The sequence below is a fragment of the Rhinichthys klamathensis genome, unplaced genomic scaffold (genome assembly GCF_029890125.1).
Source record: "Rhinichthys klamathensis goyatoka isolate OS25496 unplaced genomic scaffold, OSU_Roscu_1.1 h1tg000386l_1, whole genome shotgun sequence".
Classification (NCBI taxonomy): domain Eukaryota; kingdom Metazoa; phylum Chordata; class Actinopteri; order Cypriniformes; family Leuciscidae; genus Rhinichthys; species Rhinichthys klamathensis.
In genome coordinates, this window is record NW_026606890.1 from 248,546 (window position 1) to 268,102 (window position 19,557).

Consider the following 19,557-nt stretch of genomic DNA (forward strand, 5'->3'; position numbering starts at 1 on the left):
TATATGTTATTAATGTTGTTGTTTTTTTCTTCAAGCATTTGGGTTAGGGTTAGATCGTTCCTTGTATACAATTTATTTTCAAAAAACAATATATTTCTTAAAAGGATTTAACATTTATAATATTATACTAAAATATCATTTTTTTTGACAATAATAATAAATATATGTAAAATAGAATAACCTTGGCATGTTCTGTGCTAAAGACTTATTTGTTTTTTACCTGCTAGCATTGGATCACTGAAAAGGGATCCATTAATAACTTTTTTATATATTTTTAATGACAATTTAAAAAAAAATGTGTCAGGCTTTGTTTTAGATAAATTTGACATAATGCCACACATTTATTAAGGTGACTTTTGTGACATTTGTGTAAATAGACATGACATGAGAAACAGGAAAAACATATTTTGTGTTTTTCTATACTTTCGTAACGTATTCCGATTATTGTTACATGGCATGACTAGACACATGGATCACAGAACAATCTTTGCATTTTTTTTATATATATATATATATACATGAGAAAACAATTACAATTTGGCAGCAAAGGTGAAAACAAGTTGATGTGATAACCAGGAAAATTGCCTAGAGTTATTCTTTTCACCTTTACTGAAAATGTATGAAAGAGGGAACAGCAGAAGTGGACTCAATCTTATTTTTTAATGATAATTATTTTTTTCTTTTGCCAGTTTGAAACAATTATCCCCTTTTTTGACTTTGAAAATCTGTTTAAAAATGTGATGCTCAGATCTAAAGCTTCGTTGAGATGATCTGAAATTATAGCCCTTAGTTGTGAAGTAAACAGAGATATTAATCTTTTTTAGATCATCTGTCAATGTATAAAACCATTTATAAGTGTATTTAACTGCTGTTTTCTTTCATTTACATATATATTTTCAGTGAGAAGTGTATAATGTCTCCCTCCATTATAAAACACACATTTTTGGTAACACTGCAAGATGAAAATAAAATTCATCTGCAGTATTGTTTCGCCATTTGTGATCTTTTGTTTTCTCATCAAGGGCTGAATCTAAACCATCAACCCGTCGTGAGCAGATCTCTAAGTATTTCTGTTTCTAAGCAGCATAATCAATTATAGAAAACCTGAAAGTGAGTAAAATGTGTATTCGCAAATACTTAAACGCAGCCCAAAGTACTCAGCCATAAATATCTGCGAAAAGTGGGAAAATCAAACCAAAGTGGGTTGTGGGTAGAGTCGGAAATGGATAACAGCAGAAGACTATTCTAGATTCACAGTGCATGTCTCCACAAAACAAGAAAAATAAGACTGATCTGAATGATAAAGAAGAGTCTCTCCTCTTTCTCGAGTTCAAATTCAGTTTGAGAATAGTTAGTGTCTCACAGCACTCCGATAAAGAACATGTAATGTATTGTGATTCCATACTAAAGTCTCCCATCTTCCTCAGTTTTCCTGATCATGACCACCAAAGGTCGTTTGACTTCACTGCAGCGGCTCACGGATGCCGATCAAACTGAAGCAAACATGCTTTTCTTCCTCGTAATAAAGGGCTGGATCAAAGCGTGGTTGTTTTTCTCAGTTAGGTTCCACTGTAAGCTTCGCGAGGGAGCTGCGAGGTCTCGTCGATGGTGACCACCAGCTCTTCCGGTTTGATGGTGTTCGGGGAGTCGGAGTGATTGTACACGATGTCCACCGGACGAGAGAGTTCGCTCATTTCATTCACGCTGCTGCTGATGCAGTTCACCTCGCTCTTGCTCCTGCGGTCGTCTGAACGAGGCCCAAACACCCACTCTGATGAGACACACAGATTACAGATGATTATCAGTCAACGGATCCACTGCACGAGAGGACATTATCACTCTTAAAAATAAAGGTACTTTACTCCACGAACAACCTTTAACATCCACAGAACCTTTCCATTCCACAAAATGATCTTAACAGAGGAAAAAGGTTCTTCAGGTTCTTCAAATGTTCTTAAAACTAAGAACTGTTCATTGAAATGTTCTTTGCGGAACCAAAAAAAAAGGTTCTTATACATGGAATCACAGCAAAAACACAGTTTTGGAACCTTTATAGTGTTTGACAGACACTCAACAAATATTTAATCGTACATTTAAGATTTAAGTATCTGGATACATAATAATGCACATCAAGTTTCCATCCACTTGGATTACACAGTTTTAATATAAACTAATAAAGGAGTTAATGTGATGCATATTTGTCAGTCAGACATAAAACGAAACTTCTGCAATAGTACTAATAAACTGAAAGTGTTTCAAATACACAATGACCGGGTTCACCTAAAGGATTATTGGGAACACCTGTTCAATTTCTCATTAATGCAATTATCTAATCAACCAATCACATGGCAGTTGCTTCAATGCATTTAGGGGTGTGGTCCTGGTCAAGACAATCTTCTGAACTCCAAACTGAATGTCAGAATGGGAAAGAAAGGTGATTTAAGCAATTTTGAGCGTGGCATGGTTGTTGGTGCCAGACGGGCCGGTCTGAGTATTTCACAATCTGCTCAGTTACTGGGATTTTCACGCACAACCATTTCTAGGGTTTACAAAGAATGGTGTGAAAAGGGGAAAACATCCAGTATGCGGCAGTCCTGTGGGCGAAAATGCCTTGTTGATGCTAGAGGTCAGAGGAGAATGGGCCGACTGATTCAAGCTGATAGAAGAGCAACTTTGACTGAAATAACCACTCGTTACAACCGAGGTATGCAGCAAAGCATTTGTGAAGCCACAACACGCACAACCTTGAGGCGGATGGGCTACAACAGCAGAAGACCCCACCGGGTACCACTCATCTCCACTACAAATTGGAAAAAGAGGCTACAATTTGCAAGAGCTCACCAAAATTGGACAGTTGAAGACTGGAAAAATGTTGCCTGGTCTGATGAGTCTCGATTTCTGTTGAGACATTCAGATGGTAGTGTCAGAATTTAGCGTAAACAGAATGAGAACATGGATCCATCATGCCTTGTTACCACTGTGCAGGCTGGTGGTGGTGGTGTAATGGTGTGGGGGATGTTTTCTTGGCACACTTTAGGCCCCTTAGTGCCAATTGGGCATCGTTTAAATGCCACGGCCTACCTGAGCATTGTTTCTGACCATGTCCATCCCTTTATGGCCACCATGTACCCATCCTCTGATGGCTACTTCCAGCAGGATAATGCACCATGTCACAAAGCTCGAATCATTTCAAATTGGTTTCTTGAACATGACAATGAGTTCACTGTACTAAAATGGCCCCCACAGTCACCAGATCTCAACCCAATAGAGCATCTTTGGGATGTGGTGGAACGGGAGCTTCGTGCCCTGGATGTGCATACCACAAATCTCCATCAACTGCAAGATGCTGTCCTATCAATGAATGAATGAATGAATGAATGAGGCATTTATATAGCGCTTTCATATGTACTTCTGTACACCCAAAGCGCTTTACAATCATATCAGGGGTTCTCTCCTCAACCAGCACCGGTGAACATGTTTGTGAACATATTTTTAGGCCAACATATTTTTTAAACATTTTTTAAACATATTTTTAGACCAATATAGGCCAACATTTCTAAAGAATGCTTTCAGCACCTTGTTGAATCAATGCCACGTAGAATTAAGGCAGTTCTGAAGGGCGAAAGGGGGTCAAATACAGTATTAGTATGGTGTTCCTAATAATCTCAGGTGAGTGTATATTTTTCATCAATCAATCCAATCCGTTACATTTTCATACATTTGACCTGTGTATTGCTTGTTTCATAGCAAGCCATACTTAATCCAAGTTTGCTTTTTAACTAAATAAATGTAATTGTTTTCACAATGAACAGATAAATGCTGATTCTAAGCTATTTAAATAAATTAATTTAGAAATTATTTAAATAAAATCAAATATGCCTGACAGATATGCATCACATTAAGATTATTATAGTTTGCTTGTGTTTCCATCCAGAATAATTGACATTTTATTTGCAATTCAAATACACATCTTAAATTTAATGGTTAAATGGTTACTGTCCTGGATTCTGACTGGCCAATAAATCATTCCAGTCAGGCTAAAAGACATACAGTAACATCACTGATGTAAAACGGCTGTATATATCACAGAGTGCAGCAACATTAAATAATATTTTATATGTTGCAATTTTTTAGTATAAATTAAGAAAACCTAATTCTATGCCAAAAATATGTTCACATTTGTAGAATATATATAGTGATTATCAACTGGATGGGTCCTTGCAAATGTAAAGGCCCTTTCACACCAAAATTGCAATGAATAAGCCTTATAGGCTCAAGCTAATGCAAATTCAGTGTACAGTACAGAAGCTTCTGCTTCATCCCACGCCTTTTCGAACATATTGTAATTATTGTTGTAATACTTTACAGATATTGTTTTTTTTTCTTTCGGTATGTTACAACATACTTATTGTATTTTTATATTTAATTTATTTGTATCTTTTTTGTTGTTCGAAAAAAAAAAAAAAATACAGTAGAGTACAAAATACAAACTTTTCAGCTGTGCTGCTGTTCTAGATCACAGAAGAACAGGACGCAGGAGAAGAAAGTTCAATGCTGTGTTCGAAACCGCCCCCTATCCTCATTCATTATTCCTAACATTACTCCACTTCTGGGAGTGAATGAGAACAAGTGAGTGAATGTTTGCATTGTTTGTGCTTAGGAAACTAGCATGTAAAAAACCCTCTTTTTTTTTATAATCAATTAAATAGGAATTTATACCTTATGATATTACAGCCCGTTCTCATCCCAAGGCGTCATATACTGACGCTTTTGACATTTCGTCTACATCCAACGCACATGGCACCCTTTAGCGTCAATATGAGACGCAGATAGATATGGGCCAGAAGGCGCCGCCTAGTGGTCTAACCCTAACCCTACCCCAGACCTAAACCTACCCATATCTATCTGCGTCTCATATTGACACTATAGGGTGCCATGTGCGTTGGATGTAGACGAAATGTCAAAATATAGGATGAGAATGCGTTAGATATTACACTGTACCCACATTGGACCAGCTGTTTGGAAAATGAATGTATGGATGATTCAGCAGCGGGCGCCATCTTCTGGGGAAACGCGGAAATTCATTCCGCACGAGCCTCACAGTGCATTATGGGTATTCTCTAACCTTTGAGCGTACATCGGTTGTACAGACGTTATTGTAATGCATTGTGGGATTGAATAACGTATGGTTTTGGACAACACTATAGTTGTATACAAATGGCCGTCCCCTCAAATAGTGCCCTATTTACGGGTATGGGAGGCAAATTCGGACACAGCCCAACACTCTTACTTCAGCAAAAAAAAGAAAAGAAAAAAGAAACACAAATGTGATGTTTATCTGAAGTCATTAATTTTTGCTTATTAGTTTCATTGGATTATCGGAGGTCAGCAGCAAGCAAGACATTGGTTAATAAAGTGAGATTAAATACATAAAGTATATTTGTGCTATTTCATTTTCACATATTTAATTAGTTTAGGTTTGTGTAATATTCTGAGTTTGTATTTCACTTATGTTTATGAGGAAAACTGTTTTTGTACAAGTGAGATGAGTAAATGCATGTTGTTCACATTAGTCTAGAACTACAAAAACCATCATGTTCACACACACAACGCCTCTGAACTTACTCACAATTTCTCAACTTATGTAACTTATTTGAAAAAGTAACTCAGATATTTTGGTCTAAATGTAAAAGTAATGTAAGTTACTTGAAAAGTAATCTGATTACGTAAATGTTGTTTTAGACAACAAAGGACCTTGGGGACAAAGACTAAGGTTAAAAGTCATACACATGCAAATACAAATATGAAGGAGTGAGGATTGTCAGGACAGTGACAATAAATGCTTAATTTTTTATACCTTTTTATTCAAGTCTTATTCAGTCAGCATGTTTGGCACAAAGAATTTGTGCCAAAATTTTAAACTAAATGTTATTATTCCGTTTTTTTTTTTTTTAAATGTTAGGGTGGCAAACATTTCTTCGGTTTTCCAAATTTTTTTTTAAAGAAAAATTGTTTTTTTGAATATTTGATTTAAATTGGTCACATTTTGAACAATTTTAAAAAGTGACCTTGCATCCCAACACACACACACACACACACACACACACACACACACACACACACACACACACACACACACACACACACACACACACACACACACACACACACACACACACACACACACACATTTCATTGATTATTTCTACAATGTTTTATGTATTTGCACATAAAAGGCTCGTACATGGTGGATAAAGAGAATAAAGTGTCCATAGAGTACTTTGTTTTGAAATGGCCATTATGAAGTTGGGCATTTTCATGCCAAAAACGTGCTTTGAATAGGCCTTTATTCTGTCACTGATTCGTAGTTTAATGGCTAGACAAATAGAATAACTTCTCTCCAGAATAGGGAAAAAACAGTATTTTTGTCAGAACAAATTTATACTTTAAATGGAACTTTCATAATTCAGAGTTCTGATTCTACACAACTCATAATACACAGAAAACTTTCATGAAGTCTGAATTTATCTATTGAGTCCATTTTGACAAAACAATGTGAAACTATTTGAAAATGGTCTGGAGCCAGATTCAGCCAGACAACTGTGACAGAAAGCACAAGACATAGAGAAGCAGTAAACAGCCTCTGGCGGCAGAAGTGAGATGTTAAAGCATGATATGCATGCTGTACAGACAGAGATATTCATATTCACTGCACAAGCCATTATGACATTAATGTACATTTTGTCGAACAACAAAAGAGGCAAGCACACTTTCACAGACACATTATACAAACTTTACACACGTTATTAATCAAGGACATAAACTAGGTAAAAAATAGCCCATGACTTGATTAACAGGTCTGATTTCTATAATTGAATGAAAAGCATGATGGAAAACGTCAAAGACGTGCAGGCTTCTTTATGAAAAAGAAACTGAGAACCTCACAAAAAAACAAGAACATGTCCGGGTCATATTTCACAATTCATGAAAACAAAATTGATATTCCAGTTAGGAAGCAACAACAGCTTCTTTCTGTAATGCAATACACACTATATATATGAGCCCCAGGCTGATGTCTGACTGCATTAATTAAATACCTTGCAGTTCACCTATTGGTAATTAAAGTACTACACTGCTTGACTAATGATTTAAATAACTCATCCGGTCTAAATGCTCCATCAAACTGCACACTTAGTTCAGATCCATGACAGAAGCCACCAGCCTGGCAGCGCTAAACGCATTCGCCTTTGACTCAGAAAGCATCCTGGAATTAAGATGAGCAGATAACACAGCAGAGTCAGACTGAAGGGTGCGAGTAAACAAAAGTGGCTGATAAGCAGAGACATGTGATGGCATGAAAACTTCCCACATACACATTTATGCCAATTAGGCTGAACTGCTTCAGTGAAAGAGGGAGAGGGAAAATAAGCATGGCAAAATAATCAGGGCAATAAAAGTGATTTTTATAATTCCGGAGAAAGAACACATGCTGCAAGAGAACGGGCTCTTCTATACATTCTGCATGCCTGATTTTTTGTACATAGTGGTGTTGCACTGATGTTTTGCACTGACAGGTTGTGTAATTTTTTATTTTTATTTTAATCTTCTTTGGAGAACCCACGGGGTCAAATTTGGCCGCTGTTAATTGCTGCTACCCAAAAAAAAAAAAAAAAAAAAAAAATTTGTCAAATTTAACTTCAAAAGCCCAGAGTGCCACTTCTGACCCCTGCATAGAGACACCTAGTGGATGAATATTGAACTCACAAGTGCCAGAGTGGTAGTAACAAGATGGCTCACCACATGCTGTTTTGTTGAGCTGGAAACCTATCCAAACAAAATAGTCTTCTCAGCAAACCAGCGGTTGGTAAAATTGTGTATTTTTTGTTAATCTATTTAGTATTAGCTTGCAGAATGCCTAGAAGTATACGTTTTATATTCTTTTTGGATAAATTAGCGACTCTGAGCTATAGTTAAAAAAACGATGGGCCAAATATGACCCTCTGGGTGTATGGGTTAAACAAATGTCGGGTCAAAAATGACCCTTTGGTTCTTTGAGTGACTTTGATGGAGAATGGTGACAGTCCTGTATTTGGCTAAAGCCTTGAAATAATTTCATTTGTATAATATAATTTACTAAGTTACCTCAGTAGTACAGGGCCAGACACTTATAAAGCAGTATATCTTTTCAGGGAGTATGGACCTCAAAACTGAAATGCACTGTGAAAAATGTTCCTCTCAGCATCAACAAAAAAAGAAATTGTTTTAAAGACTACCACAATGTCTAGTGTGAGTTCCTCTCTCTAGCAGAACAGATTTTTGGATAAGCAAAGACCCATGGTGTTAGTTTTTTTTTTCAGTCGTGATTTTGGCCTTGTGTTCTTGTTTCCATTGGCCAACGTGTTTGTACATTTGAAATCCAGTTCTAACATGCAACAAATAAAGCAAAAAAAAAAAAAAAACATTGTTAAATGTAGCTTTGTGGTTGACTGATTATTTTCCTAAATTTAAAAATAGTTTGCATTGACAGTGTTTGTTATTGTGATTCTTTGAAATGATACGCCGAAAGCCCAATGGGTCAAATTTGGCCCTAATCCTAAATTAGGGAATAAAGGGTTAAAATTGAAAAAGTGGATATTTTGGTGTTCAGTGAACTTATAGCAGTAATTTAATGCACAGTTCATAATTTTCCATAGAAGAAAAGGGTTCTTGGGTTCTCCAGGGTTAAAGTAAATATAAGTGGTGCTTGCCATGCCTGCAAAAGTCAATGCCACTATTCTAGGGAGTTCTGGACGATACGGGTGTTCATGGTGGATCGCCAGCTTTTTTTGCCAGACGCTTTATTGTCCACCACCACCACCACCACCAAAAAGAAAAAAAAAGGCAACTCCTGTCCCTTCGAAAAGTAATAGCACTATTTTTTTTAAAGAAAACCCAAACCATAAGAATCAGCAATAATAATGAGGCTTGCCATATCACAATAAACAAGCAGACAAAATGCAAACTAAGTGTGCATTACTATAGGATAGAAAAAGAGAGCTCCCTACATCTGTCTGACCCTGGAGAGAGAAATACTACAGTGAGAATCTCGCCAAACTGACAATCTTCACATTTACACCTCCAGGATCGACACATCGAGCACATCTACAGCACATGCAGGATCAGAGCTCGCTGTAACCAGTGCTTTTGGGGAAATCTCTTAGGTATTGTTGAGTGCTCATGTCCCCTCTCTGCTTCTTTTGTGTGTGTGTGTGTGTGTGTGTGTGTTTCGAAACTCGCCTGCTTCATCGCTTCAGGTAAACGTCAAGGTCTTTGAAAAACAGAAGAGAGGGACTGTAATTCCTTTTCACTCCCTTCCGGATACTCAATTCTGAGCTTTCAGGAATCAGCCGAGATGTTTGTGGAGGTGAATGTAAATGTGTGAAAGTACAACAGAGGTGCATTTTGGCATTGAGACTCTGTAATGTAAGAACTGATGCAGACAGTATGCACCATCAAGGACCTTGCAAAAAAAATAAAATATCGTGAGTCTATTAGCACTCAGGTATATGCGTAAATATCAAACATAATGGAGCATCCCCCAAAAAACACACTTCAGCAAAACTTATCATAACCCCTTTTGAATATGAATGCCTAAACACACCAAAAGCTCACAAAACCCTCAAAGCACTGTTTCATATGATATTATGAAAATGACTAGGCTATAGTACTATATAAAACGTTTTTAAAACATTAAACACGTTTCGAACGTTCAGCAAACATTAAGAAATAACGTTTTCATAACCTGATGGGAAGATCAGCAAACCTGTAGGCTGTATATTAGCTCGATAGGCACTTTTTCTTAGGGATCGATTCAATGTTCCAATTCGATTCGATTTCGATTCACAAGCTCTCAATTCGATTCGATTTCGATTCTCGATTTCGATTCTCGATTCCCGAATCTCGATTCTCGATTTGACTCAATGAATAAATTGAATACAAAAAAGAACAATGAACATAAGTTTACAAGTGGTTAATTCATAAAAAGAAATTAAGAGCCACAAACCTGTATATTAAAGGAGCTGTATGTAAGAAATTTATTTCAATTAATCATAAAATGGCCCTGATATGTCACTAGACATTAAGAAATCATGTACATTTCAAATACTTATATCACTGACAACAGTTGTCCGGCCAGCATATTGTCATTTAAAAAGTGCAGTTGCAGCCCTCAACTGATGTTGATGTTGTCATGTTGTGTTTTGGTCTGATGCTCCACCCTCCACCTATCTACCAATCACGAAGTCAGTAGTGTTGCAGCATCCGGGTTGCCAGCTCTGCTCTAGTTACCACAGCTGCAGCTCGTCACGTTCCTGCGGGATCCTGCAGCCTATCTGGCAACCTTGAGTCAGGGAGGAGGGGGAGGGGATACACCGCTCTACAGTAATTTGAAAGTGATTGCAGTACCAGTTTTGGCCACAATCTTACATACAGCTCCTTTAAACTCTTTTTATTTTAGGTACACTTGGGTACATTAAAACAGAACCCAACTCTATTTTTCCAATGCATACAATGAATAGACAGGATTGTGATGCAAGATGAAAATTTGATGCTGAAAATTGGGCAAATCAGAACAGTTGCATGTCTTAATCAAACAGGATCAGGTTATTTTTTGTTTAATATAAAATAAACATAAAATCTCAGCATTAGCATGGAGGCTGGAAGCCTGTGAACAGTGAAAACTAATACGGGCTTTTGGGTGATAAATAAATAAATGTGGGGAAAAAATCGATTCGTGGCCTTTGAGAATCGATTTTGAATCGACCACATTTTTTTTTCTTTCTTTTTTTTGCCAAGCCCTACTTTTGCTGGTTTAGGCTGGGAAACCAACTTGAGACCTTAGGCTTGTGTTATTTTTTTTAGCAGCAGTGCAATGAACCAAACAGGTGCAGACAGAGTTGCATTTTTGTATTTCAGTGTTGAATCTTTCTGATATGAATGCATATCCAAAACACACAAATACTTGCACAGTGTTTCGTCAGAGTGTTGTTTAGTTGATCACACAGTATGCATTTCCAGAATGAACTTACCCAAACACTCATGCACGAGATCCTTCACCAGGTGCCCCACGATCGCGTACGCCACGGCCACCACCACCAGCGCGGCCATGACCAGGTACAGCACCGCCTTGGGCAGCGGTATCGAGTCCCTTGGCGGCGTCCTGTAGTCCGTGTACTGCAGGTCACTCTCGGAGTACGAGTACTGAAAGACGTGCTCCGTCCCGGACGTGTGATTGGAGTTGAGCGGCGGGTGACTAGCGCTCATCCCGGTCAGATCGGGCTCCAGAGCCGTCACCATGGTGCTCGTAACAGCCTCCACCCGATCCTGAACAAATCCCGCTGATTTATTCACAAGAGGCAAGATCTGAGAGAGAAAATAACTCCAGTCCTTGATGGCTGTGGTGTTGCATAAAAACATAATGCCTTTGGATGTTAGCTTATCACTTCTGGTGGAAGTGACCTCCGGCATCACCGTTGGATAGTTGCGCCAAACTCTTGCTGAAGTCTCGTAACGTTCAGTTTATCCAAATGAGGATATCAGTTTCCTCATGCATCAGTGCAACATGGATTTTCCTGATTTAATAAGAGAGAAATTTGGACCGAACGCTTAAAATGATTGGTAAATAAATAAGAATTTCAAGAACATTCCCAAATTCAGTTGCGTTATTTCCTCATAAACAAGGCATTCGCTTGTTAAATGAGATACATGTTCTGTAACTGAAAATGCTGCAGTAAGAGCTTTGACTATAAATAATTAGTGCGCCGTTTTCTATTCAGAACATCCCCAATTTTAAAGAATTTCCACGTATAAGACGATCGTTCGCGTCCACTCCACATAAAGTCGCAAGGAGCAATATAGGCTACATATCCTGTAATACGTCAAACACGTCGTTCAAATTAATATAACTCATAATATTCAAAACGTTTCCAAATGCAAGGACGTTCTCAGAGAAATAGTTTCACACAGGATGTTTGCGATGATCATTCGAGTTTGTTTGCTGTGGAAAGAATTCTGGTTTCCTCGTTTAATGAGACAACATGCAAGCAAATATTATTTAGTAAATGGACAATGGTGCAGTATACGAGATTTGAGGATAACTAATAAAACATGTCTGGGATTATATTAACTATTCGAAACATTTTCAAACATTCTGTTTTCCAAAATAACAACATCTTTGCGATGATATCGCGTCCATAAAAAGTCGTTAAGAGTTATAAATATACCTCAGCAAGCTAATGTCGTAACCTATAGGCTACACGACGTTTCTCATAATATAGAAAATATACACAAAAATTCCAAATTCAGGTCCTTCTCCCAAGAAAGTGTTTCCGCGAAAACGAAATATTTGCGTCCATAAAAAGTCCTTAAGAGTAATAAATATCCCTCAGCAGTCTTCACGTCAAACCGCTGACGAAACGATCAAACGCGTCAGCATTTTCCTCACGAGCTCCAAACACGCGCATCAGTTTTGTATGCAGGTGGTGGCGGGATTCAAAGCGAGCGCGTTCAAGAGCGTAACGAGGGTCGCCTTCAGCGGGTCTAACCTCGCGTTGACCTGGAAACTGGTTTTGTACGGTTTTCCCATCCTTTTTCTCAAGGTAGTAGCCTATAAGGACGCCGCCGCTTGCACTGGGAGCGCGCGCAGATCCGTGCTGAAGGGAACGCGCGTGGAGAAAAAAACGTCAAGGCTGCTCGAAGGTAGCTGTAACTTTCACAAAAACACTTCAAACATAAGCTTTTGTATGACATGCATTACATCTTCCAAGAGGAAAAAGAGAATGTCATTGCAGACTATTATGTTGGAGTCTTTTTTTTAGTCATTAACCGTTTCAAGGTTAAAGGAGACTATAGGCAAAGTGAACGGAGACGTCACTTTAAATTTGGTCAGAAATGGTCTTAAATAATCAGATTTATACAATCACCATGACTAGCAGGGTAAAAAGGTCGTCCTGGCCCTCAAACCCCCTACTGTGGCTATATTATAACCCCCTAACTACACTCATCTAGCCTATAACTATCCGTGCGCGCCAAAGAGATCACGTGTTCCTTTTTTTCTGATCACGTCTCGAGATATCCTCTCTAGCTCCTGATAAGAGATGAAAAGAGGAAGAGAAAACATTCTTCGTGTGCTGAGTCTGACCCTTGCCTCACGACTCCAAGAGCCAAGAGACAGAGATACATATCTTAATGTGACCAAATTGGTTGACTGGACAACATGAACATAATATGTTTACCCTACTTGAAACTCTCACCATTACCTTACTAACAAAACAAATATAAACAAGCCTAAGATGTTTTGCTGGTCTGATGGTTTTAGAGGGTTTGTGGGCATCTGTCGCTCAGTTGTTCAGGCTGGAAGACCACAGGCAAAACTAGGCCTGGAAAGAAGAACAAGCAAGCAAGATAAGCAAGATAATTAAGCCACATTAATGGTGCCCCCAGAAATTATTAAATTCAATCGTATAAATTGGTTTAGTTAGCTTTCAGTGCCATCTGTACAGTGATTTTTCCCCACACAAGACAAATATGACCTCATATGAGCACTGTATGCCCATACTCCCCAAGAGAAATTTGTCATGGATAGAGATTTAAGGCTTATTTTTAGAAACAATCCAGTTCATAAAAGAGTATTATTCTTATGAGTATGCATGAATGGAGAGGTAGGGCTGCACGTTTGAATTTTCAGTTACACTTTATTTTAATGTGTCCCTGTTAGAGTGTAAATACATTTAAGGACTGAGTAATATTAATTAACTACATGTATTTACTATTGGGTTAGGGTAGGATTAGGGTTGGTTTAGGGTTAGTTGCATGTGATTATGCCTAATTTATAGTTATTGCTATAGTACATGTAACGTGTAACAAGGACACATTAAAATAAAGTGTTACCGAATATTAATATTTTAGTACAAAATCCAGATTACCGATGATTGATGTCATCAAACCTTCAATTCTTTGACCTATAAAGTCAACCAGCATATTTATGACCATAAGACCATTATGCATGTAGTGGTTTTGAATAGGCTGATTTATTTTGATTTATTTAGGTATTTATTTAGGCCATATGTTCAGCTATGTGCTTGAAGAAAAGCTTACATTTGTTTGAGTAATCTTGCAAATTTAGCACCAAATACTGTAATATAAATACTTGACTACAAAATTAGTTCTTACAGGTACATCTACATTTCTTGTACCGTATTGCTTTACTAATTTTATTTTTCAAATTTACTTTCAAATGTTATTTTCTTAAAGGAACACTCCGACTTTTTGGGACTTTAGCCTATTCACCTTATCCCCCAGAGTTAGAAAAGTCCATACATAGGCCTACCTTTTTCATCTCCTTGCGTGCTATAAGTCTGTTTGACGCACCCACCGCTAGCCTAGCTTAGCACAAAGACTGGATGTAAATGGTTGCAGCTAGCATACTAATCCAAATAAGTGACAAAATAACGCAAACATTTTTCTATTTACATGTTGTGATTTGTATAGTCACAGAGTGTACAAAAAACAAAGTCACATGAGACACAGACATATTTTAACCGTATAAATACTGGGAACTATATTCTCTGACGGCGACTATATTCTCTGAAGGCGAAGCACTGCTACTTGGGCGGAGTGATAACCGCAGCACCTGAGACGCGCCGTGGTGAGGAGCAGAGAGTTCGTTCAGAGTTTGGGTACGGCGCGTCTCAGGTGCTGCGGTTATCACTCCGCCCAAGTAGCAGTGCTTCGCCTTCAGAGAATATAGTTCCCAGTATTTATACGGTCAAAATATGTCTGTGTCTCATGTGACTTTGTTTTTTGTACACTCTGTTACTATACAAATCACAACATGTAAATAGGAAAATGTTTGCGCTATTTTGTCACTTATTTGGATTAATATGCTAGCTGCAACCATTTACATCCAGTCTTTGTGCTAAGCTAGGCTAGCGGTGGGTGCGTCAGATAGAGTTACAGCACGCACGGAGATGAAAAAGGTATGTATGGACTTATCTAACTCTGGGGGATAAGGTGAATAGGCTAAAGTCCCAAAAAGTCGGAGTGTTCCTTTAAGTCAGACGTCCCTGACATGTAAATTAAGGTTAAAGTCACCATGATATCAAAACATTTTTAATGGAATATTGCAGCATTTATTATAAATGATTTACCGTGCATTTTCTTTTTTTTTAATTCATGTGCCCTTGTAATCTTTAATCAAAATAACTTCCCCTCCCTCTTGCAGCGACATCTCTCCTCTGATGATGTGTTTACTGCCGTTTACTAGCTACATTTGTTCTTGTTTGAGAAGCGATTTTATTTTGATATGTCACAATGAGGAAGAAAAGACTTTGACAAAGACTTTTGCTCCTCAACTATCATATATTTTAGCACAGCAGAAATGCTGTACTGACCAGTCAGGAATGAATGGAACTGTTATAACTTTGTGAATGATGTTGAAAACCATCCACCATTAGCTGAAGAGTTCACCGGCACTGACCCCCATGAGTCCCTCTTCAAATAGAGCGCTAACCCCTTTCACTTTTCTCTGCAGGTCATCTCGTCTGCGCTTGTCAATTACCTCCGGTGATATTTTGCACACCTGTGTGTCCACTGGCCTCGCAGTCTCCCGCTCTCTGATGGACTGGAGTCCATTAAGAGCATATCAGAGCTTTCAGCAAGAAGAAGAAGAGGAAGAGACAGGAGTCAGTGACCTCACACAGCAAAGGGCTGAATCAGGTATAGGGTTTTGTCGTGGTGGAGGGAGGTGTGTGAGACTGAAGTTTGAGCAAGACGTGATAATGAATATATATCAAAAGACCATTTATTAAAGCTTGGCTGAAAGCAGCAATGCTCCATCTAAGAACCGTCTTCTTGTCTGCAGGTGAGATTAACATCATACGGGGAAGAAAAACACGTTTTATTACATTTTAGGTGCACATTTAGATGTACCAGTTGATTTGCTTATCAACATCAAGATATGTCTTTTAAATGAATTACTTTGGTTATTACTTTTTACTCCATTATTTCAGCAAGCAATGTTGATTGCATGCCACAACAAGTTTACAACAAACTCTTTTCCAACGTACCCCAGGGAATACGGTGTTAAAAAAGACGATTTTTTTCCACTTCAGTCTTGCCTTTGTTTGATTACCCAAAACAAAAGGGCACTGTCTGTATGATGTCTATATAGGAATGTGCATTGTAACCTCATTAGTTACCAAATTGGAACAGTCTGTAGGCAGCATTTCCATAAGTCATTAAAATAGGGTTCAACAGAGCTTAATCTTGCTGCTAAGATAACACAATATTTTAATATGCATTATGTATGTGTTCTTTCAATAGAGTTTAAAGCTTTTAAAGTTGTATTGTTTTAAATACAATGGTCCGTAACACTGAAGTCTCTGCAATGACGATATCCGCTCAGTAATCTCTCAGATGGAAACATCTGCATTGCAAGAATAAAACACTCTCTCTCTCCCTTGCAGTGAGCGATTAAAGGTTTCACATTTTCTCAGGGCAATCATTTTAAAGGCATGCACAGGGAAAATGGAGATATTCTGGGTGGATAATCTGAGCAGAATGGCTTATTTAAAAAACATTCTAATCCTCTCAAAAAGTGTGCTAATTTCAAGCGCTGCCATGTGATTGGTCTCCAAATGTGCACATACTAAATTGAGTTGGTTCACAAAGCATTGAGATGACTGGGCATTTTGGCTGAGGAACAGTAATGAACTTTAAATTGATGACCGATATCAAGTAATGGACTGCATTTATATAGCGCTTTCACAGACCCAATGGCCACCAAAGCGCTTTACATATTGCCTTGCATTCACTCACTCATACACCGAAGGCGGTGTCAGCCATGCTCGTCGGGAGCAGCTGGGGTTAGCGCCATCCAGCTCGTCGGGAGCAGCTGGGGTTAGGTGTCTCTCACACACATACACACAGCTGGGGTTAGGTGTCTTGCTCATGGACACCTCGACACTTGGTCAGGTGGAACCAGGAATTGAACCACCAACCTTCCGGTTTGTAGACAACCAACATGAACCACTGAGCCACTGCCGCCAAGTAATGAGCAGTTGCCAGGTCCAGACAGAATACTCTGTTTTTGGAGGAAATTCTGCTGATTTCTGCAAACATATGTTTTAAAGCTTTTTAACAGTTATCAAGGTTGAGCCAAAAGCCTAGGACTAGTTGGCGAAAGTAGGTTTTTGAAATAATCTCCAATATTCAATGAACAATTCGATTCGACAGTGGTGGTCCTATAGAGGCAAAGTTGTTCAGAATAGGGAGTTCTACCATATAGTATGAATGTCATGGGCATGTGCGGAAAATCGTGTGAAATGCATTCCTTTACGCACATGAAAAACGCGAAAGCGCCCCTAGGTGGCTGATTTCTTTGTAATTTCTCACTGGCCGTGAGTCAAACAGGCCTAGCGAGTTTCTTTCTGATTGGCCTCCGTTAACCTTCTCGCTGCTCGAACTTCATTGCTTTTTCACGCTGCCACAGACTGAGCCTGTACATAAGTGTACTGAGTTTGGTGAAATCTCATTCCGTTCAAGAGAGGGAGGCGTTTTGGTAAAAGTGGCCACGGGCACTTAAAAAGTTTTGGCGTCCCTTCGCAGACGTAAATCGAAAATTCGCATTTTTTGGGGGGGATAATTATTGACAATCAGACTCCAGAGAATATTTATGCACTGGTTTCGTTCTGATTGGGCAAAAACCTAGGACTACTTCGCAAAAGTAGGTTTTTTCACAAAATACAAAATACCAGTGTGGCGAGCAGGACGCCACACTGGTATTTACTGAGTAAATAATAATAATACAAGGGAGGAAAAAAAAATCACACTCCGGAAACTACTGCATTGGTTGAAGGGCGGGAGAACAAACGCGCAAGAAAGGTGACGCAGACCCAGCTGAAGCTGAAAGTGAAGCGCCCTCGAATTCTTATGAAGCGAATTATGGCCAGTCTGAAAATACTTTGTAGGAAAAAAGCGTGGCTGTCCTCGAGGATAGATATCCAATTTGCAAAAAAAATTGGACGCAAAGTGGCTGCAAAAGGAGGATACATAGGACACCATCACTCCTGCAGATAAAGGTATGTCCCGATTATAACTTATAAGGCCGAATACGTGATGCAGAGGGAATCCCGGAATCCAATGGAATTATTCACATAACGCAGATGTCACCTAAAACACGCAAAATAATGGATGGATGAATACATGGAAAGTAGAACTGTGCAATAAATCCAATGCGATATGGTCTGTGAATATTTAAGCACAAAAATACCGCATGTAAATATATAAGCCTATTTGTTCTGCTGAGCTGCGCCGCTTTGTCTAGTAGCCTACATACTCAAGTACGCGTGACATTCATGGTGTTTTCAGCGTCTCACTAACAATTTGAGGATATGAATACATGAACATTTCCAGAGCTGCTCTGAGAGAACGCCTTATGAGCATTTTCATAATTTTATTTGAGAAAAGCAAAACCATTGTCAAAATACACTTTGAAACACTTTTTTTTACACTTTTGGTCTTCACTACAACCCGTCAAAATAAAAGTTCGGTTTTACTAGGAGAAATTATGACAGAAATATATTACTATTGTAGGCATACAATAGAACGTAGCCTACTTCTCAAAATAATAATAATAACAAAAATAATAATACATTTTAGTTAAACATTATTTAAAGGAATATATTTTTTGTCCATGGTTTAATTTAGTAAATCTGTTTTTTGTTGCGCTTCCTCAAAAAATAAAAGGACACAAGTTTAAATTTACATTTGATTACCACCGTTTTTGATAATATATTTGGATTAAGTCTTTACGACATACGGTTTGGTCTGCCCGATCACTTTTAGGGCATTATGCTGATCCTTGGAAATTCGTACAATTACAATAGGGTTTCAGCGCAACACGCTTGAAGCCCTAAATACTGATGTTCACAGCAATTAAACATGAAAACAGACACTTTTAAACTCCAGCAATTCAAGTAGCTTTGAAAACCTCTCGAATTGTACCGTCATCTGACAGTTTCCAAGTTTGGTTCTTTAAAAGAGTTTGTTCCAGACAGTTGTTCTGTTTTGTCTTTCATGTTTCATTCATAACATTTTTGTCCCAGGCAGGGACGGCACATCTGGGTGTTTTGTAGATCTAGGCCAGACATTTCATCATCCAAGTCCTCAAAAGAGACGTTAATCGCAGAGTCCCACACAGCTTTGCTGTTTGTTTTACCTGTGGGTCTCTACTCTCTAAAAGCCAGAAAAAAAACAAGACAAGAGGTCAAGTGGTTGAAAGAGAAGTAAATATCACACCACATTAGTGCATAACCTAAAGCCTGATAATGCTAATCAACAGTGTGTTCAAACCAATGTTCAGGACATTCTTCAACATTTCTCCTTGTCCAAAACATTTAAAATGACATGAGGCATGATTCCTTTTTTTTTTTTGGACGATCTATACTGTTAGCATACTGTAAATGTATTCAGCATTCTGTAATATCAACCTCATCAATGCAGTGAGGTGTGAGCGTTTTG

General features: G+C 38.3%; 1 protein-coding gene across 2 annotated transcripts; it reads right to left on the bottom strand.

The window, feature by feature from the left end:
• Nucleotides 1-1,396: 1,396 nt before the first annotated feature.
• Nucleotides 1,397-19,206, bottom strand: LOC130069862 (uncharacterized). Of its 2 annotated transcripts, none has more exons than XM_056234015.1 (4): nt 19,130-19,206; nt 15,486-15,685; nt 11,067-11,361; nt 1,397-1,771 (listed from the first exon to the last, which is right to left on the bottom strand). In XM_056234015.1, exons 2-4 carry the CDS (start codon nt 15,486-15,488, stop codon nt 1,560-1,562), a joined length of 510 nt encoding a protein of 169 aa, XP_056089990.1. In that variant the 5' UTR covers nt 15,489-15,685; nt 19,130-19,206; the 3' UTR covers nt 1,397-1,559. The 2 variants fall into 2 exon arrangements, with proteins under 2 accessions (XP_056089990.1, XP_056089989.1); XM_056234014.1 differs by having other exon boundaries at nt 11,067-11,609.
• Between the last annotated feature and the right edge of the window lie 351 nt (nt 19,207-19,557).

What these genes read in the sequence shown, in the direction of transcription:
- LOC130069862 (XM_056234014.1), bottom strand. Translation starts at nt 11,505, where the DNA reads ATGCCGGAGGTCACTTCCACCAGAAGTGATAAGCTAACATCCAAAGGC. An exon ending in TCTCGTGCATGAGTGTTTGG is followed by an intron (nt 1,772 to 11,066) that starts GTAAGTTCATTC and finishes GTGTCTCATCAG; the next exon opens with AGTGGGTGTTTGGGCCTCGT.